Below are 22,337 nucleotides of genomic sequence, written 5' to 3' on the forward strand. Positions count from 1 at the left end.
CCCCCCCACCCCCTCACTGGCCCATATTAAAAGTTTTAGTGAATCCCGAATTGACCAATGATGGGATTACGAGTTTGCAATAAAAGCTAAGCCTTCGCAGTGGGCCAGTAAAAGTTCTGAAGTGTCCTGGGAGACACCCTCAGAATGAGGGGAAACCTGTATCGGTGCACAATAACTGGTTTTCTCTCCACCACACTTTCTTTGTCTCTTTTACTTTCTCTTCCTCTATTACACAAAAACACACCTATGCTCCTTTTGCTCTACATATTATTGCTTTATTTATACATGATTTTTTTTTACATACACCACATCCCTTTTAGCATTTTTGATATTTATTTATTTGAATGGTCTTTTAAAAGAAGAGACATTACTAACTTGGTAGCTCAAACCTTTTCCAATGTCATTTTAATACTTGTGACTTTGAATAGTTTGGAAATTCCCTCCCCACGTCCCTCCCCAACACACACACACACACATCTCTCCACCCCTCCAATAACAGCACACAGTCTCCGCTCATCATGGCAGACGAGGCGCAGTTATATCCGGGCTTAACAAGTTAGGTACCTCGCGCCGAAGTAAAGAGTGCGCCTGTGTGTTCTCCTAAGCAATCATTTTTATTGCACATTTCTTTCAGCACAAGCACTTTACTGAAGACATCCAGACCAGACAGTATCGAGCGATAGAAGTCCTGATTGGTGCTAGCTATGGCACCCCTGCCGATATCTGGAGCACAGCCTGTATGGTAGGAATACCTTTTCCTTTGATCGGGTGTAAAAAACAAGTTTCGCTGTCAGCTTTTCACCACCTTCATAAATCTTACAATATTCATTGGTAGCCCTAAATATTGGGATGTCTTATCCACCGTGTGAGGTCTAAAGGCAGGCCTGTCAGCGGGCAACATTAACCAGGGTATTTGCTTGTGTGTTTGTTTATTTACATGACTGAGCCCTTGCTAACTTAGGAGAATAGGAGAGAGCTGTAGGGGAGTGGAGCCAGGTGGCTGCCATTGCCAAGGAGTTGAGAAGAGTTCTTCTTAAACAGAGTGCGCATACGCACTCGCTCATGATAGAAAGTGGTGGAAATTGAAGTCGAGTCCATGTTTCCAGTCCAGGGATCAGGCTGTCCGAGCAGTAGCTCCACAGATATAAGATCCACTGATTTTCCAGCCATCTTTATTCTCACTTGAAACATCTGAAGGCTTCCTTGTCTTGTCTGCCATTTTAAACTGGGAGGTTTCTACCCTTTTGGTGCCCATAAATAGCACTCTTCTCTTCCGCTTTTGATGAAGAGACCCCTCACGTGAGCGGAAATAATAAGAGAGACACCCTCGTGCTCTTTTTTTGTGGTGCTCCACACAACGCTAAGGGCGCGAGAGAAAGGGAATGAGTCCTGCGTGCCAAAACATGCACAGAATAATCCTCGAGGAAAATAAGGGAACCCAGCGTCACGAAAGCTAAAAGACTCGGGTACCCCAAATTATCCTGATCTTTCTGTGATTTGTCGTCAGCAGTAACCTCTAAAATTCGACCTTTCATCCTGGAATCTGCCCTTATCATCTTGAATCTCATTGCTGTGGTGGCCCTTTCACTCAGGAAAAGGGAACTATTCATCTACCTATACTTGAAAGATCAAAAGGTAAAAAAAAGACTTGGAGATGACTAGCGTGTCGGGATATAAGCCCAGCATGGTTCGGAAAGACAATGCCACCCTTCCCCGTCTGTTAATTTCTGGTCTGACTTCTGTCTTCACCTGTTGGACCTCAAAGTTGGCGAGCGCTCAGGAGGGGCTCCCTGACTCTGCTTGATTTGGCCTCTGCTTGTTAACGGGAGCACCTGAAGTGCCTGATGTGTCTCTCACCAATAGTGAAGGGTGACTAAGAGCTGGTGTCAGCTGGTTGGTTCTAAAAGGGCACGCGCCTTTGTACCTGCAGGACTGGTGAGCACACTGCTCAAAGACGCTTCTGATTTAAAATTCAGAGTCCCTCTACCTGGGCTTCTACTGTGCAGAGCAGTGTGCTGTGACATGTATTAGGCGTGTGGGACCACGAGATGGTGTGCAGGGCGATTGCTTTCCACCGAGGACACATCCTTCAAGTCTCCAAAAAAGGTGCTTTACCTGCTGGTGGCCTTCGTCCTGTGTGGAAGTGACCACATACATGCCCTTCGTTCCCTTGGCTCTGAATTGAAATTGTTTCGGTCTTGTGGGCCAGGGAAAATGAACACCCCCTTCCCTGCTAAAAGTAAAGAATATAAATAAGAGTATTTCATCAATATACCTGAAATATGCCCTTTCCCTTTCCTTTGCTATGCTGGGCATTTCCTAACCACCAATAGAAGTTGGAAGTGGCTGTTTAAGTCCAACCTAAACACTTCCCCTCTTTGTATGGGCCTAGCAGTGTCCAAATGATTCTGGTGAATGCTGTGGTGGTTGCCTCCAAAATATCAATTGCCAGGTGGATAGTTTCATGCTATCTCATAGGCAGTGACCTCATCAGAGTAAATGTAAATGTTGTAGTACTTGTATAGCGCTCGAATCACCCCACATGGGGTCTCTCCGGCGCTTGTACGAATACCGCTGTGGAACCCTTCCTGGCTTTTCCCTGTGAGGCGCCCACTCCTGGGCACCCCCAAGGTGCAGCCAGGCATCCTAGCGCTGTTGGGGCCGTTGTGGAGATTAAGCAAACTACTGCCCAGAGTCACAGAGTGGGACCCATGATTCGAGTAGGCACCGAGGCGAGAATTATCACGTCCGAGGAAATTGAGCCCAAGACCCGCCGAGGCAGGAATTGAACCCTGGTCCTGGGCTAGACCTCTGCATCAGGGTCTGCCGCTCTAACCATTGAGCCACACTTCTCCACCCAACCATAGGAAGATTAGGTCTTGCTACTGTCCTCCGATAATGTCCACATTAGCCGCATTGAGAAGGTAGCCGTGTAGACATCAGTCCATACTTTTGCCAAGTACTACTAGACTCTTGATTGCAGAGCAGCCACTCGAGATGGTCTCCATCTGTTACCAGTTTTACTGACCTCAGGTTTCACTTTTCTCTTAAATGTTGAGAGACATCCTGACCTGGTCTATTCCTATATTCCAAATGCCTTAAAGATGTCCTGGTGGACCACACAAGTTTACTTAGTTTTACTTCAAGATCTCCAGAAATGTTATCTTCTTTTCCTACATAAGAGCCTGTCTGCTGTCACAGCAAATCCAGGAGAATACAATATCTGGATAACCTTTTTCTAAGCTGAAAAATGTCATGTGAAACAGGCTGTCACTGCATCACGTTTTTGGACCCTTCAGCAGTCCTCCTTAAGGTGGTGGTGGGCTTGTGGACTGTTGCTTTTTTATTCCTAATAAAATAGGAGTTTTAAAACATGACTTTAAAGAGCAGCACATTGTTTTAAAGATAGATTTAATTAAAAACCAGTCATTTAAAAAGCACTTTTTCAGAATGGCATAAATACTTAACATTTTTGGAAGAAGGTTTCTCTTTTATAGAAAGTGTGCCAAGATTTTGAATGTAGGCGGTGATATGGTATTGTTTATACATTCATTAAATATGCCGATGGGGGCGAGCTTGACATGAAAGTAGTCCTCCCCTCCAGAGCCATCCATTGGCTGATGGTGCCACTGGTACGTCATCTTCATATGAAAACAGGGGTGCAACATGGGTCCTGGTTGTCCTGGGCTCCTTTTGACTCTGGTTCTGTGGACGTGGAACGTTGTTGCTGTGGTGACTGACTGCATTGTTTCTTCTCTCCCTTTCTCTGCATCTCGTTCTGTCCCTCATTCCGAAGGTCTTTGAGTTGGTGACCGGCGACTATTTATTCGAGCCTCACTCCGGAGAGGACTACACTCGGGATGAAGGTTTGTCAATTGTAAAACCTGAGGGGAGGCAAACCCTTGTGATTTAACAAACCGCATGGTGTGAAGGAGAGACCGCAAAGGAGAACGTTGTAGAACCGAGGGAATGGTACAAGTCAAGACACCACAAGAATTTGGAGCCTGAATGTGCAGATGTTATTGGGCTGCAAATTAGCTGATGTATCAGTTGACTGGCGGCTGCATGTGTGGCCCATACTCTGTTATTAGGCAACTCTTGAGTTCTTAATATGGCAGGACTCTAGACCTTTCATGACCTTGGCTGAGTGGTTGAGTGTGTTTTGGAGATTGTGTCCTGTGCACCTCCATCAGTGGTTTGGTTGAATGGTGGGAGCAAGGGTATGGCATATAATGGTGAAACTGGAACCTACTTCCTGCCTGCTCGTGTTCACACTAATCACTTCCCAGGTTCAAGAATGCTTGCAAATATAACTTTCTACTGCAAAAATGCTATCACTAATCATACTCCGAAAACCAGTTGTGTGCATGTGGTAAATGTATAGATTGTCATGTTATTGTTTGCAACTAAGATCCATCTTTTCTGTCAGCGTCTCTATTTATGTCAACTTCCTACGCTTAAATGTAACCAACCATGGGCCATTATCATGTGGCTGTGTTAAAAATCCTCTGTTGAAATACTCCTGTTCAGATACATAAATGAATAGTCCCACTTATGTTCCATTAATTACTTTTCTTAATTAAACTAACCAGTTTGTTTGTTGGATTGCTTGATTGGTGGTGTAAATTGGCTGGTGATCACTTCATGTCCAGCATTTTGTGTCCATGGCATGTCTACAGATTGCTCTTTAAATTGCTGAACAAAATCCTCTACCAGTCATTCTGTTCCTTGCATTTTCAGTGCAACCCAGTAAGTTTCCTTTTTTTTCAGTTCCCAGGGTTGTTGAGAATTTGCTTCATGTTTTCACACAGCACGTGTGAGCCTGGTGCTGTCTGATTTAATCTCGCCATTTTGAATTTCAAATTCCTTTTTGGCATTTAAACTGGACTTAATTGCGCAGATGTCTTGTTTTACAAGTGACGCAACAGTCTTTTTTTCGTGTAATCAATAACAAATACATTTACACCTGCAAAGGGATATACTGTGCGCAATATTACACCTGTATGTTGTATTATGTGTGAACAAATGTGCGCACTGGAGAGTGGAGTGGGCATGCCTTTGAATGTCTTGTTAACACTGACCCATTTTGACAGTTTCTGGGTTTTAAAGTTTTGCAAGGCACATTTCCACCCAGGAAGGAGTCTGAAATGATTTTAGCCGAGGGCAGAAGCAAACCTGTATCCAGGATGAGAATAGGGAGGTAACTGCTCCAAAAATGATGGCGCGTAGAAGACTTGCCACATGACGTGAAAAAAACATTTCAAAGTACATTAGTACTATTGTAAAGTATTTGCATGTATGTAAACGTACACTTGTTACATTTACGCATGTGAAAATATCTTTGTATGGAAGGAACCTAGAATTTGTCCAAGAGTTCCAATAGTGCTCCTGGGAAACTGTGATTGTCGCAGCTTCCCAGAAGTGCACCTGGATTCTCTGTGAATCCCAAAACGTCAGCGGTTTACTCGAAACATTGGAGTCACTTATGCGAGTATGTTTTCAACTTGATCTTGAGAACCTGGCTGATTGTGTTGAAAGTTGATTAAGGTGAAGTCTGGTGAGCAGTTCGTGTTTAGGTTCACTGGTGCATAGGCTTGGTGAGCAGTTAAAGTGACTGACGGCGCAACTGGTTGACAGTGCATGAGCAGCTTGCTGCGTCCCCAGATAAGCCAGTTCGCTGAAGGTGGTGAGTAGTTAGTTGGACTGGACTCTCGTGTAGGTGGGCTGTTTGCAGGAGATTGAGCTGGTCACTAACCTCTGGTCTGGTTTGGTGCATAGTAGGGGTGAAGTCTGATGACCAGTTGGTTTGATCTGTGGTGAGTAGGCTGGTTGAATGCGAGCGAACACTTAGCTGAGTTAACTTCACCAGAGGCTTCTGGTTGAAACAGAGTGAGCAGAAGGGTTGTTCACATGTGGGTTGGCCGTTGATTGTGATGCTTGGTTTTACAAGTGAATAATCGAATGGAGCGTGAATGCCTAAATCCGAGGCTCATAATTTATAGTACAAGGATACATTAATGTTCGAGGCATGTGGGCTGCTAAATTCATATCTTAGCATTAGATCGCCACCTAGTGTTGGGTCCGGATGATCGCACATTGTTGTCCTGGAAGAGTCTTCGAAGTATCCTGAGATGGGTGGCTCCTCCCCTGGACTACAGTGCGCATGGGCATCGGCTCCATCCCCAGATTGTTTTTTTCCGCCATTGGGTTCGGATGTGGTCTCGACGTCTTTCTGTCGAAACCGAGAAAACCTTACTTTTAGCGGCCAAAAGGCCTCGATTTTTTGCGTCGGTATTGTTTGCGCACGGTCTCGAGTCTTCCGTCTCTTGGAGCCGGAATAGGCGGAGTTTTCATTCGCTTTCTGGACTTTGAGGCCTTCTCATCGCAACACGACTGCAAAACTTTTCGGACATGGAGCGGAGCCCGTTTAAGTACTGCCCGCTTTGTGGGTCCAAGTACCCACACATCGATCTACACCCCGTCTGTAACAAATGCCTTTCGCCTGACCACGACGACGGCAAGTGCAAGGCATGTGCACAGTTCCGCTCAAAGAAGACTCTCAAGCTTCGGCGCGCGGTGCGCATGGAAGCTAGACAAGCGGCCCCGGATCCGGAGAACATCTTCGGTGACCAGGAAGAAGAGGACCAGGGTCATCATCTTCAAATCTCCCCACCCGAGACGGAGGTCGAGGCGGATCCGGGAGACGACGACGGAGTCGTGGGTCAAGGCCTTGAATACGTCGACGAGGTAGGGGACGACGATGAGATTTATGGGGCCGCGGCAGATAGCTCGGGGGACGAGCTCTGCCCCGAAGGTTACGAAGATACCGACCGGGTCACGGGATCGCCTGTTGGCCTTACCCAAGACCCGTTGCCGCAAGCCACGGCCCCGCCTTCTGGCCCGGCCACGGACTTACTTGCCGAGCAGACTGTTTCGAAACCGAAACCGAAACCATCGGGATCGACAACACCTAAGATGGCCGACCCGAAAACGAAACTGAAACTTAAGGACTCGAGTGTCCCTAAGATGGCTGCCGTACCGGCAAAAGCGACTGTGCCCGCTACTCCATCGACTCCGTCGACCTCCGGTCCGCAGAAGTCGAAAAAGGCCGTCGATTCCGCCGCTGCAAAATCGAAATCGACGCCAGTGGAGGGGGCCTCTAAGACCGGTGGTCGGCACGGATCGACGGCTGCGCCGCCGTCCAAGCACGCCAAAGCCAGCTCCAAAGACGCTACGCAAGCGCACGGATCGAAGACTGCCACGTCGACGCCCCGGTCCCAGGAATCGGGGTCGGTGACGACGGGATCCGCGCCCAAAGCGCACAAGGCCCACAAAGACGTCGGATCCGAGGGAAAGATCAGACCATCCTCGACGGCGCCAAAACAAACTGTGAGTGAGACGTCCCTCATCGCCGAATCACTACAGCGAATCAGGGAGAAGGCCTCTGCTCCGTCGGCTCCGATACCATCGCCGCAGCCGCAAAAGGACAATCCAGCAAAACCTTCTGGGAAGCTTCTCTTTATTTTGCCGCCGAAGGAGGCGCCGAAAGCCTTTTCCACCAAATCTGCGCCGAAACAGGTGATTTCTTCACCGGCTGGCCCTCTTCCACGTCGGGTACTCGAATCTGAGGATGATTCAGAGCATTTCATCGACGCTGACACAGGGAAACTGACCCTCTATAAAAGGAAGATCACTTCGGAGTCAGTGGACTCATATGTCATCCCACTGAAAAAGAAGAGGGTGCCCCTTGATGCTTCAGGCCTCATGGAACCAATCCAGCCTCCTCCGAGACGGAGCCCTACTCCCTCACCAGAACACTCTGCGGGTGAGGGGTATGATGAGGACGAGCAATACAATTTCCCTATCAATGAACCTGATGCGCAACAGGATTCATATGATGACACTGGTGACCAAGGCACCCAAAGTGTGGGGCAGGACCCGCAGCTTTTTAATGCACGTGCATCCCCAACTGAGGATTCAGCAGGTTTTCATGCACTACTCGAAAGGGCAGCAGCCAATCATGATGTGGACATGCATGCAGACCCGGTTGAGGAAGACTTCCTTTTCGACACATTTTCAGTCTCTGAAAGGACAGTAAAGACTCTGCCTATGCTTAAAGGAGTCCTCAAGCATGCTGGGGACATATTTAAGGAGCCTACAAGAGCAAGAGTGGTCAATCCACGTATTGAAAAGAAGTACAGACCTGCACCTGCAGACCCCGCATACATTCGGGGACAGTTGCCACTGGACTCTCTTGTGGTCGCCAATGCCAGGAAACGTGCCAACTCCCAAACCACGGGTGAAGCTCCTCCCCCGGATAAGGAGTCTAAAGTGCTAGAGGCAGGGGGCAAAAGAGTAGCTGCGCAGGCATCAAACTTTTGGCGCATTGCCAATACACAGGCACTCTTAGCGCGTTACGATAGGGCGCACTACGACACCCTAGAACAGGTTATACAACACCTGCCTCCACAGTTCCAAGAGGGCACTAAACTGCTTATTGAGGAGGGGAAACTAATCTCAAACGCAGCCATCAAGTGTGCCCTTGACGCAGCAGACACAGCTGCTAGAGCTATCAACACTAGCGTTATGCTGAGACGACAGGCGTGGCTACGCATCTCAGGGTTTAAACAGGATATTCAGACAACAATTCTTAATCAGCCAGTCAATCCTGATAGTCTGTTTGGTCCAGATGTTGACACCACCCTAGAGAAAATAAAAAAGGACACAGAGACTGCTAAGTCCATGGGGGCCCTACAGTCACAACAGTTTCGTGGCAGCAATTTTCGTCGCTCAGGTGCACGTGGAGTCACCAGAGGACAAATGGGTCAACCATCTCAGTTCTCAAAAGGAGGAACACAATCCTCGTTCACGAAACAGAACAAGGGAGGTTACAGAAACAACAGCAACAGAGGTCGCGGCAGAGGAAACAGCTCCCGCACCTCTACCCCATGCAAACAGTGACTCTCTGTCACTGCCCCCCGATCACTTAACACCTGTCGGGGGGAGACTGCAGCAGTTCCTGCCCGTCTGGAGAAACATCACCACAGACAGGTGGGTGCGACAACTAATCCAGTATGGTTATTGCCTAGAGTTGAAATCCACTCCACCCAACATCCCACCAAGGCAAAGACCTATGTCCGCAGAGCACTTGCTCTTATTGCAGCAGGAGGTAGAGGTGATGCTGCAAAAAGGCGCAATCGAGCTCGTGCCGGTGGGAGAGGAAGGTACAGGGGTGTATTCCCTGTACTTCCTTATTCCGAAGAAGGACGGATCTCTCAGACCCATTCTAGATCTACGTCCCCTCAACCTGTATATACTATCAGAACATTTCCACATGCTCACTCCAACAGATTCTTCCCTTGCTAAACCAAGGGGACTTCTTAGCAACCTTAGATCTCAAGGATGCTTATTTCCACATTCCACTACACCCGTCCCACAGGAAGTACCTCAGGTTCACTATTCAAGGCGAGCATTACCAGTTCAAGGTACTACCCTTCGGAGTCACCACAGCCCCAAGGGTGTTTACCAAGTGTCTGGCGACAGTAGCAGCGCACCTCAGGAGGCAGAACATCCATGTCTACCCCTACCTGGACGACTGGCTCGTGCAAGCCAAGTCGGAGCGACAGTGCGCCGCGGACATGTCGACTACAATTCACCTTCTTCACAATCTGGGTTTCTCGCTGAACTACCCAAAGTCGCATCTACAACCAGCACATGTCCGGCAGTTCCTAGGTGCGACGATCAACACCCTGACGGCCATGGCTCAGCCAAACCAAGTCAGAATAGACAGCATGCAGTCTCTGATCCAAAAGTTCAGACCACAACACTCGCTTCCAGCGAGAGTGTTCATGCAGTTGATAGGCATGATGGCCTCCTGCATCTTCATAGTCCCGCACGCACGGTTACATATGCGCCCGCTCCAGGAGTGCTTAGCGAATCAGTGGACACAGGCTCAAGGGCAATTGACAGACCTAGTGTTGGTTACCAGTTGGGCATACGACTCTCTGCATTGGTGGACTCCACACAACCTTTGCAAGGGCCGACTGTTCCAAGAGCCTGTGCCGCAGATTACCCTGACAACGGACGCATCTCTCCAGGGATGGGGAGCTCATCTGCTCGATTACACAGTGCAGGGACTATGGACGACGCAACAACAGAAGATGCACATCAACTATCTGGAACTGATGGCAATCTTCATGGCAATAAAGTCCTTCATTGTACATCTGTGCAACAAGGTGGTGTTAGTCCGGACGGACAACATGACCGCGATGTACTACATTCAAAAGCAGGGAGGCACCCACTCGCCACAGCTGTCTCATCTGGCTCAGAGCATGTGGAAGTGGGCCATTCAGAGGAACATTTTCCTCATGGCAGAACACCTCCCAGGGAAGGACAACCAGATGGCGGACCTGCTCAGCAGGTACAGCCATCAAATGCACGAGTGGGAGATACACCCATCTGTCCTCCACCCGTACTTCCAGCAGTGGGGTCATCCGGAGATAGACCTGTTTGCCACAAAAGAAAACGCAAAATGCCAACACTTTGCCGCCAGGTTCCCTCACCCACAGTCGCAGGGGAATGCGATATGGATGAACTGGTCAGGCAAATTTGCGTACGCTTTTCCGCCAGCCCCTCTGATACCGCTGGTGGCAAGAAAGCTAAGGCAGCACGCGATGACTCTCATCCTAGTTGCTCCAACGTGGGCGCGCCAAGCATGGTACACCACGTTCCTCGAACTCTCAGTGGTGCCGCATCAAAGACTGCGCCTCACGCCCAGTCTTTTAACGCAGAACCATGGAGAAATTCAGCATCCAGATCCGCAACAGCTCTACCTGGCGATCTGGCTCCTGAAGTCCTAGAGTTTGGATACCTTAACCTACCTCCAGAATGCATGGACATCATCAAGGAGGCAAGGAAGCCAACTACCAGAGCATGCTATGCTGCGAAATGGAAGCGTTTTGTCATTTACTGTACTACCAATGACATCAACCCGCTAGATGCATCTATCCCTGACATCATTTGCTACCTGTTGCATCTTTACAAGTGCAATCTAGCGTACACTTCCATTCGGATACATCTATCCGCCATAGCGGCTTACCTTCAAAACAGGCAGCACCTCTCTGTCTTCAGAGTGCCTGCCATTAAAGCCTTTCTTGAAGGCCTGAAACGAGTCACTCCCCCAAGAACACCACCAGCTCCGGTGTGGAACCTCAATGTGGTCCTCACCAGACTGATGGGACCACCTTTTGAGCCACTGCACTCGTGTGAACTCCAGTTCCTAACGTGGAAAGTGGCTTTCCTAATAGCTATCACGTCACTGAGGCGTGTTAGTGAGCTACAAGCGCTCACAATCCAAGAGCCATTTATTCAGATTCATCCAAATAGGGTAGTGCTACGCACTAACCCCAAATTCCTTCCGAAGGTGGTGTCACAGTTTCATATCAACCAAACTATTGACTTACCGGCATTCTTTCAAAACCCACAAACGGTGGCGGAAAGAATGCTCCATACCGTAGATGTACGGAGGGCGTTGATGTACTACATAGACAGGACACAACCCTTTAGAAAGACAAAACAACTCTTTGTTGCCTTCGCACCACAACTCAAAGGCAACCCTATTTCCAAAGCAGGAATAGCCAGGTGGATTGTTAAGTGCATCCAGATCTGTTATCAAAAGGCCAAGCGCACTTTAACGATACCCCCAAGGACGCACTCCACACGCAAATTGGGGGCATCCATGGCTTTCCTAGGAAACATTCCTTTAGAGGATATTTGCAGAGCAGCCACGTGGGTTACACCACATACCTTTACAAAACACTACTGTGTTGATGTACATTCCAAGCAGCAAGCTGCTGTAGGACAGGCTGTTCTCAAAACACTTTTTCAGGTTTCTGCAGCTGGCACAGGCAACCGCCGCTGATGGAGGGACTGCTATGTATTTTATGCTAAGATATGAATTTAGCAGCCCACATGCCTCGAACTGAATATGCTACTTACCAGTATGCATCTGTTCTTGGCATGTAGGGCTGCTAACATTCATATCGCCCGCCCTCCTCCCCGGTGCCTGTCGCAGCTGCAGATATACTATTGTATTTATTCATTAGCATGGACATCCTTTGCACTTTTCACTCCATCTTCTGCCACAATGGCGAAAAACAATCTGGGGATGGAGCCGATGCCCATGCGCACTGTAGTCCAGGGGAGGAGCCACCCATCTCAGGATACTTCGAAGACTCTTCCAGGACAACAATGTGCGATCATCCGGACCCAACACTAGGCGGCGATCTAATGCTAAGATATGAATGTTAGCAGCCCTACATGCCAAGAACAGATGCATACTGGTAAGTAGCATATTCAATAAAATGGTAGAGGCTAAAGTCGGACAGATTAATTTACAACACAATTGTAGCCTTTCAATCAGTGGTAATCCAATTCAACGATCTGGTCTGTATTACCAATAGGGTGCACTTTCCCTGTTTGTGCCATGGCACACCTTTAAACAGGTGCGCCAGGCTCAAACAGAGAAAGTGCGCCCTATTGTGATGAATGTAGTGCCCCGGGGGCAGCACATTCAAGGGAAATGTGGAGCAGCTGTTTAAAAGCTGCCCTGTGTGCCACAGGGCAGGCGGCAGCGCCCCTGCACTTTCAAGAGGGGTCCGAGATCCCCCTTGCTGGCAGGTGCAGTAAGTGGTGGTGAGTCGCCTGCAGAAGGAATGTCTGGCGGGGTCCGTGGGACCCCCTTTAAACACCCATAAGGGGGTGCCCCCGGGGCGCACTGACCGCGTGCCAACTTTTTGTGACACACTGTCAGTGAACCTCCTGAGAGCATGTTTGCTTCTGTACCTTCGTCGGTAATACGGTGCGGGCGCAGAGTCAAAGAGATTCCCTCATTAACGAGGGAACACCCCTCTCATAATAGCCCTGGTGCTGCATGTACGCCAGTGCTCTTAGTATTACAAAAGGGTCCGCACAAGGGTCTGCAGCCCCTTCTGTAATATCAACGTGCCTCTGGGGGTGCATAAAGCGAGTGCACACTCCGGTTGCACCCCCGGGGCACTTTCTGTCATACGGCCCCTGGTAAAGTTCATATTTCTGTGTGCATAGTAATGTAGTGGTGCCATCGTTCAGCAGTGCAATTCAGCATTCATTTTTCTCAAACATGTTTAGAGAAACTCAGCACACTTATTGTGTTGCCCTTGACTCCGGTTGGACGCCAGCCGGCGGTCTCTCTAACACTATTTCTTTTTGTTTTCTTAGATCATATTGCTCACATCATCGAACTTCTGGGTGATATTCCTCCACACTTCGCGCTTTCTGGAAGGTACTCGCGCGAGTATTTCACTAGACGAGGTGAGATGGGTTGTTACGTACGATGCTACATTTTTTGTTGGGTACAATTATTTGTGGTTTTCGTGTTGCCTTTGTTCTGCACCCAATGGGGATGTTTTTGGATAGTCAGTAGCCACAAGAATTGGAAGCTGCCAAAGGCCCAGCATTTTGTGACCCATTCTAAAGCCCTTGTATTCCTCTTGTTGCATTCTGGGAGTTTAACAACCAATTATCCTTTTGATACTTGTTAAGTCATGGGCATTTTGAGTGTTTAGAACATATCACATTTTCTGACTGATACTACTACCTATAGATTCCTCACCTCTTGATTCAGTCTCCAAACTGTCTTAGCCGTTGTTCTTGCTCACCTGTAGGTGATGTTCACTCCATTTGGTGTTGGAAGCTGTACAGAGGAATGTCACTCTCTCCCCTCATTCCCCCCTAAAAAGTCAGGCTTCCAGCCGTTCCACTCTTGCAGAGCACAGATGCCCATAGTTGACCCTCACGAGGATGCGTGTGGTCCTTTAGACCAAAGCACCACTCTAGGTCATTAGACCAACGCAGCCGTCTGCACTCCAAGGCCATTAGGAGGCCAGGTCCAACCCTGTATCTGAGGTCCTGCAGCCTACTTCAGCTGCATCCTAGCTGCTATTATTTAACAAGACATAACTTCTACCCGACTGGTAAGCAACTCATCATCAAGTCATCCAGCTTACACCTGGGGGTCCTGCCTTCATCTCACCTAACCCCAATTATTGCCGTGCACTAAGCAAAATCCAGGTGCACTTCCCGTCTTAGACCGAGCACCTTGGGATTGCTAGAGCAAGCCGCTGTACACTCATAAGGGATACCTGGACTCTTTCCACAGCATACCTCTTTTTGGTATACTACAGAAAAGAGCCTTTGTGCACCTGGAGAAAATGGAGATCAGAAGGCTCTGGTCTCCAGAGGAGTAAGTCCTGCAAATCATCCTGCTTGAACTGTGGGTTAGTTGCCTGGCCCGGAAGACCTTCCTTTCCTCCATTTATGGCCCGGGCTCTCTACCTCGTGATGGACAATCCAACCACAATGTTGTATGTCATCAAGAAAAAGAGTGGTGTCTCACCTGCTATACAAGGTAGCTGGGAGACTCTGAGACTGGGCACATGCACAGGGAATCTGGCTGGTTGCAAACCCTCTGGCATGTTCCATGAACACAAGACCAATAGATGGAAGCACCGTCCTGTTGCTGACCTCCACTGTGAGGTACTTTAAAATATGTTTGACTGGTGTGGCTTTTCTCAGATAAACCACTTCACTACTCACAAGAACGTGCACTGCTCACAATTTTGTGCACTCTAGTATCCCTTGCGAGGAAACTTGGAGGGCGCACTTTAGTTGAGGTGGAGATTTCCTCTTGAATGTGCAGTTCCTCCCATACTCTTGATTACCCAGGTCTTAAGGAAGCAACACCAGGAGTGGGCCAAGACCGTCTGATCGCACTGAACAGGCCAAGGATGGTGTGGTGTGCGCGGTTCCAGCTACCGTTCACGAGTGGACCTCTTCCCTCCATTGGAGGGGCAGGTTCTGCACCAAAAACTCTAGGACCTCCACCTTAATGTCTGGAGGTTGAGTTGAGACATCAGAGCTCCTCACGTCTGCCGCTGGAGGTGGTTGACATCATATTGGCTGCTCGTTGCTCCTCCACAAAATACGTTGGGGATGTGGAATCCCCTGATGGATCTAATTCAAGTGTTCACTTCTTTCATTGAAGTTAGATTTGTAATGCTGCATTGTTGCTAGTTAATATTGATAACTTTTAAAACTGTTTTCTTGTCGCCATAACATCGGCCGGCTGCAGCCTCTGCAAGTTCATCTGCCCTTCACATGCTCCCACCCCGACAAAGTAGTGTGGAAGACTAAAACTGCTTCGCTGGCTAAGGAAGTGATCCCTTTCCATCTGTGCAAGTTTATTACTTTACCCCTCACCCCTTCTTCCCTCCGCCGCACTCTAGCTAGGAAGAGGAGAGAATACATCAACTGGACCCTTGAGGCCGTTGTTTTTAGCCACACTAGAGAAGTTAAGTCTGACGACCAGCTGTTTTTTGGGGATGTGAGCAGCGAGTAGGGCAGGGCAGTTTAGAAGAGGACCTCCTCTAGATGGACTATCTGTTGCATTAAAATGGTAAACCCTTGACAAAAGGGATTATCTGGGGGAATCCATGCTTACTCCACCAGATCTATCATTCTACGGTCCGGTATTAGTCAAGACCTTTTTTTCCCCACCTGGGAAGTGATGGTCATAGCCTCCATTCCTGTAGCAGAAGGCGGGCCACCTGCAAAAGCCTAAACCGTCTTACACAAATCTGACCCACTCTTTATTAACTCCGATCACATTTGTCAAGGTCTGGTCTCTTCCAAACTCTCATTGGATTAGTGCCTGAATATCCAAATGTTATCAGTTGGCTAATAAACCCCCCTACAGGGGAGGCCCAGAGCCCATTCCATGAGACAGAAATCAGCCACCACAGTCTGGCTGAGAAGCATTCCTCTTCCAGACATATATAAGGCAGCTACTTGGAAATCGTCCACACTTTCAGGAGACACTATTGCCTTGATTTTGATATGAAAGCTGACTCCAGCATTAGTCACACCAGTATTAGGAACCTCTTTTTGAGATTCCTTCAGATTCTCTCTGCCCAAGAGCTGCAAGGCCTGTGTCTTTTAGTTTGCTACTGTGTTCTTGTGCTTGTGACTATCAACAAAGATCCTACAATTTAGAAAAAGGATTACTTATAACCCCACTCATCCCCGGCTTCTTTTTTTGAGCATTCCGAATAAAAACGCTTGAAATTATTAATATGCGTCCACTGTTTCTTATCAACATAAACGGATTGTCTAAGGCAGCTACCAGTAGAAAGCATTGTGGGTAGTGGATGATGATGGAGCATTACAGGGATAGGATGTCTGTTTTTTTAAACTCTTGTTATGTAAGCCTATCAGGCTGCACTTTTCGTCAGTAGGTACACTTACTTACATATTGATGCAATGTAATTTTGAGAAAGGGATTTTGATGTAAGAAACATCTCAAATTCCGTGGTAGGCTTTTCTGGGGGGCTCAGTAGCATGTGTACATGTTGGACTTGTTACCCTTTATACAGTTCCCTGTGAGATATGGATTTGTATACTGCTGTATTATGCAATTAAAGCACTGGAACGTGATATATGTATGTGCATGTGTGTGCTGGTGTCCTCGCACACTGGGTCATTATTCTGTGGCTTCAGTGAAGATCCCCAAGGTCCAATTAGGTGCTACAAAGAAAAGTAGAAGACGCTAGCACGTTTAGGAAAGAAGACTCAAGCCCAATTGGCCCTTGGTTTTGGAAAACATTGACCCAGTGGCCAGTGTCATTCCAAGCAGCGCTTTGGCTGGCCTGGGGATCTTGGGTACTTGTCTGGTCTCTGTTTATTAAGGACTTTTCCATGCAAAGGATTCAGGTTTGTCGGAGGAGACGGATGGATGGCTTCTCAATTGTGCTAGTCGGTCCTTGGATATGCAGCAGGATGACTAAGTGAACAGAGGCAACAACTGCTGAAATGGCCTAATGTCTCATAGACATCCATACACCAAGAACCCCACCTGCAGTAAAGTTTCCGGTGCGGTGTGAGATCTGGTGTTGAAACCAGTGATGATGGGGTTTGGTCACCGATGTCTGGTGAAGATACAGTTAAGTTTACTGGAGTCCACAAACCAGGTTACAACGCGTGTGTTTTACCTCTTGTTTAGTGGTGCAGCTGTGGCAGAGGCAGCAGACTCTTTGTAGTCTCTCGAGTGGGTGATATATTCCAGTGGAAGTTAAAGGCACTCCTGTAATCCGACAGATGTGTGTCTTTATGTGGTCTAGTTTTCCCGGGTTCTGTGGTCGAGAATCACAGGTCAGGCCAGTTTAGTTGGTTTTGAGAAGTGCCGGTCAGATCTCCAAGCGAGCCTTTTCAGTCTCCATTCCCAGGATGTATTACATCTTGCCTGCCAGTGACCGAACTAATATTACACTTATTATTCATAAAAGAAAGCTCAGTAACACCTTGCAGAACATTATCACCACATCCAATAGGTTGCAACATCTTTGTCTTTCAGTTAAATGTTCTGTTGTGTGCCTTTGGCGTACACCCTTTGTTCAGCGCTCTTCTGCTTCCGAGCTAGATTTGCATTTCACAAGCTAGATAATACATCACACAGGGCAGAGACCACTGCAGTGCCAATGAGTTATGTATCTCTCAGGGAGGTTTGTAAAGAGCAACATGAATTTGTTTAGGACTTTTTGAACCTCCAAACCGCCTCTCCCTGAAAGGACAAGCTTTATTTTGTTCCTTCATGAAAAGCAGGCAGTCAACAACAGGTCAACATTGCATTGGGAAAGCTCACTTGACTATGGTTTTGTAGAGGGCTTGGCCGAACAAGATGGCCGCACGCTTGCAGTTTACAGAACTCCCGCCGGCAGAAAAGTAATCCGGCATTATCCTGTTTCAGAAAAGAGGCATCCACTCCGCAATCACCCGCCCGGAGTATAGCTGATTAAACGGAAAAACCTGGGAGCTGTTTAAAGAACAAGCTTGCACAGAGTTCGAAGAGCACTGGCCCGGCTCCATGTGCGGCGCCATCTTGGAGACGAGGAGCCGAGCCACGGAGTTCTACGAACCCGCTGCCCTGGGAGGGCTCTCCTGGACGTGCGTGACCAGTAACAGGTGGTTCAGACCAATGTAATGAGGTGCGACCGGCAGCAGCGAGAGGGCACAGACTAGTAGTGACAGAGTGGGGAGCTGGCTCGAGTCTATGTAAGACACGGAAGCACATACTGCTGCAACGGGTGTACGGAGACACGAGTTGCTGTGCGCGACTGAGGGAGGAAGCCCCCCCAAGTACCACGGGGGGGGGGCGAAGGTACCTGTGAACAGTGTGGGGCTGTGGCGGGGAAACTCTGAGCGCCTTGAAGTGTGTCAGACCCGCTAGGGGCACTGAGACTCAGGGAGGCTACGTGGTGCCTTAGAGCTGATGACACGGAAGGCCCGCGAGGGTTATTATGGGGCCCCTATCGGCGCGGCACAGTAGGGCCAGCAACAAGAAGTTTTATAGGGGCCCGGGGGGGAGGGGGCTTACTAGTGACAAAGTGGACACGGAGGCACCAGTATGTAACCCTGGACAATAACTCAGGAGCGGTAAGCCATAAGCCTATGTAGCAGACAAGGGGGTACAGCCAGGCACAGGATAAAGGTTAGAGGATTCCCGGACCATCCAGGGAATAACTTACCGAGCTCTTGTGTGGCAGATATTTAAATAAAGCCATACGTGGAGAAGGATAACGATAGGGGCAGGAAGAGTGAGACCCAGAGGGGCGTCCCCTGTGTAGGAAATCCAAGAACTGAACTGAAACCTGAAATTCTTGCCCTACAAAAAGGACACTTTGTGCCGGTGCAAGTATTATTGGCACTTAAAACAACTGAAAAGAAAGAACTGAACTTAAAAGCTGTAACATGAAATCTGGCAGTGGAGCCAACGGGGCTAAATGAACCACAGGAAGGCACAGGGGGCCTAAACCTGGAGGCAGAGGGGAGCGTGTTTCCCTCATCTGGTGTGGGGACCGGTAGGATATTAGGAACTCCATCATGGTGAAGGGGAAAGGCAACCAAGTACAAGCCAACAAAATCTCTGACTATGCGCAACCATGCCCACTGGAGCAAACAACACAGTGACAGTGCGGAGAGGAAGAGGGAGGAGGCCGGGCAATCGGAGGCTCCAGATCCATCGCTGGCGGGCATCATGGGTACCATACAGTCGACCAGGAATGACATGGTTACCAAAATCGACGCAGTGGCCATTGACGTCAATTTGCTAAGATGTGACCTACGGAAAGTGTCTGGCAGGGTCACTTCAAATGAACAAGTTATTGAGGCTCTTGAGACAGAAGTTAAGAAACTGAAAGAGACGGTTTTGGATTTCTCAAAATGGGTGATTACTCTCGATGACGGGCCTATATCAGCATGGACGGCCATGCTTGCAGATATAAAGGACTTGCAAACACCAGCCTTAACATCCCCTAGACGCAATCCACCACAAGAAGGACAATGACGCACTGGCGTTCGCTAAACATTAAGGAGTCAAACTAGAGAACACCTAGAACTAAACGGATATAGGGCATAAAAAGGAGAAGTGATGCTGAAGAGTTGAGGTAAATATGAGGATGGGAGGGGGAGGGCTGAGGGCAATCTGTGAATTCTATAATCTAGGAAACAAGGTGGCGCACTGGATCAAATATGAACCTGTTGCACCAATGCTTTACAAATGTACACAGATTGTACAAAATGTTATATTGAATTTATGCAGGTGTCTGATGCATTTAAATTATGCAGTGTAACTTCCTAAAATGCCAATAATTCCAGTAGGGTGATTGAGGTTGTGGTGACTTAACACAATATTGTGAAGAAGGCAGACAGCCAAACTCTGTGCTCAGTGGGATTTTGTTTTGTCAACCAAAACCTTTCAAGGAAGATTCTAGTTCAAAACAGTTTATGGCAGAATGATACAGTGCACAGTAGTGTATGGTAGATGTCAGGCTCTGAAAGCCTTGGTACCCCCCAGATTCGGATATGTGAGGTGGGGAGGCAGGAGCTTTGTTCTGGGGGCATCTAAGGCCTATATCAAATCTCACTCAATTCCCTTATCATTCAGAAAGGCCTTGAAACCCTGGCTCTCTCCTAAGGGTTAGTTCCCCATTCCTCACCTGGTCTCATCGCTCAGATAGCGCCAAGAAACCCCTCGGGGCAATCGAGAGCTTTATAAAACATTTTTAACATAATAGGTATGTAGCATTTTCTTACATGTACATAACTGTGTGAACCCGTCCTGTATTTGAACTGCTATACATGTACTGTTTTTTCAGATGTCTTTCTCCGCATACGTGAAGTTGCGGGTCACCTTAACTGCGTTTTGCTTCTTCTGTTTCTGCTGTAGGGGAACTGAGGCACATCCACAACCTCAAGCACTGGGGCCTGTATGAAGTGCTGATGGAGAAATACGAGTGGTCCTTGAAGGAAGCCACTGACCTTACGGACTTCCTTATGCCCATGATGGAGTACATCCCCGAGAAGCGGGCCACAGCCGCACAGTGCCTTCAACACCCCTGGTTGAACTCCTAATGGTGCACATTTTGTGAACACTAGGACGTGGGGAATGCGTGCCCACCGTTCAAGGGAAGAAGCCAGGAAATGATTGCTTTTTACACAAAGAAAAACACACACTTGGAAAAAATGCTCCAGGCACAGAGAAAAGGGACTAGAAATGTTTCCGGTCAAGGTGGTTGGGGGATGTGAACGTGGGTTGTCATTTGCTGTGCCCCTGGATGCATACCGGAACGAGCGACCAGTGCACCGACTGCTGTCACTCTGCGGAGTAATGTTACATCCACCCAGGAGGAGAACTCGAGCAGTCGTTTACCCATTTGTTGGGCATTGTAAGGACCACAGAAACTGAGATGGTGTGACGTGATGCGTTTAGCTGTGCCATGCAGTGGTGCTAAATTGGTCACGTCCCATTGTGCGTGTTCCAGCTAACTGCCAAGTTAGTAGAGAACAAAAAGTTTTTGAAGCCACTGGTGGGTCAGATATGGAGATCGGTCCCACCAAGAACGTGTTCAGACGCCATCGCATGCATGTGGGCAGCCTTCCACCCTTCTACAAAGTACCACTCCCGATCACACTTCCTTTCCTTTGATTTTCTGAATTATATATGTTTTGAAATGTACAGCGGTGCTGAAGGCACAAAGTTTTTGAGGTGGCAGCCTTTTTATACCCTTATACTGCTGTCATAGTTACCATATAAATATTGTTAATGCCTCTAAACGTTGATAGGCCCAGACAAATCAAAGAATGGTTCACTGTTGGGAAACTCCCTGCTTTGTACAATGCTTGTAATGAACTGAGAAGTGATTGAGCAGGGACGTTTTGTTCAAAATGGATTCATACAAACTGGCTCTGAGAAGTAAGCCTCGTCAGATCTGACGGGGCGAAAGACTGGTATTTCCTTCAGATTGACTATAGGGCGCAGGAGTGGGACAGCATAACCAACAGGACTGAGCGCGAACGAGAGACTGTCGACTGTTTGCAGTGACTCCTCAAGTGACTGTGTACCTCATTAGACTGGTTCTGGGTGAGCCAACAACATGCTTTTTTTTATACAGAGGCAGGGAAGCTTGATTCAGTGTGAGCCAGAAAGAGACCGCTACTACACTGCTTCCTAAAAGGTCTGATGTACCTGGGACCCTGTGTTGCTCCTACTGTCCTACCCTTATGGTTTCATTTAGTAGTTTATGGTAAATGCATATGTAAAACTGACGCAGTACGTTTACGGCCTGCAGTCTCTGAGTTTTTGCTTATTTGACTGATTTGAAAGACACACGTGTGCTGACCATATAATACCACCACACTTGAGGAAGCAAAGCATGAATGAGCTCAGGTGACCCCGACTTGTGATCCTTGGAGGTGAACAACCAGTTGACCATTGTTAGCACTCACTGCACCAACTTCTTCTACATGAGGGCCTAAGAGTTACCCGTATAATTCCCACAGGCTTATTCTGAGTGACCCAGTACCCGAGACTATGTAAGGAGACAGTCTACACCCTGTTAACTGACCGTGAGGAAGAGACTGGTTCCCAGAGAGCGGTGTACTTAAGGCAGATTTATTCCGAGCGTCTTGTACACTTTGCGCGCAGTGAAGTCAGGGCCTGGCATGTGTACCTCTTGCAGTTTCTTCTTCTGCGGCAGAGGCCTGCAGACAGGCTGATGGAGACTGGTTCTGTTACAGATTATGCAGGAACTAATGTTGCTTTTTTCATTCATTGATTGGTGGGATTCTGACCTCAAACTCTTGCCCATGCTAGGATTCCATCGTGACCCTTTGTGGGTGCAGGGCAGAAAGAAGTGGTGTGCGGCTGACTGTCTTCGGGCATGAACCATGGTGCGGCTCTGGAGACC

At 48.2% G+C, this 22,337-nt stretch overlaps 1 protein-coding gene across 1 annotated transcript in view; it reads left to right on the top strand.

Moving 5' to 3' along the window:
• The window catches only part of SRPK3 (SRSF protein kinase 3), a 128,161-nt gene extending 107,511 nt beyond the window's left edge, over nt 1-20,650 (top strand). The window contains exons 13-16 of the mRNA XM_078664581.1: nt 635-742; nt 3,797-3,866; nt 13,258-13,350; nt 20,318-20,650. Coding sequence (XP_078520707.1) covers nt 635-742; nt 3,797-3,866; nt 13,258-13,350; nt 20,318-20,502 — 456 coding nt within the window. The 3' untranslated portion in view covers nt 20,503-20,650. The remainder of the gene's footprint in view (nt 1-634; nt 743-3,796; nt 3,867-13,257; nt 13,351-20,317) is intronic.
• Nucleotides 20,651-22,337: the final 1,687 nt, after the last annotated feature.

This window comes from Lissotriton helveticus, chromosome 10, assembly GCF_964261635.1.
Source record: "Lissotriton helveticus chromosome 10, aLisHel1.1, whole genome shotgun sequence".
NCBI lineage: Eukaryota > Metazoa > Chordata > Amphibia > Caudata > Salamandridae > Lissotriton > Lissotriton helveticus.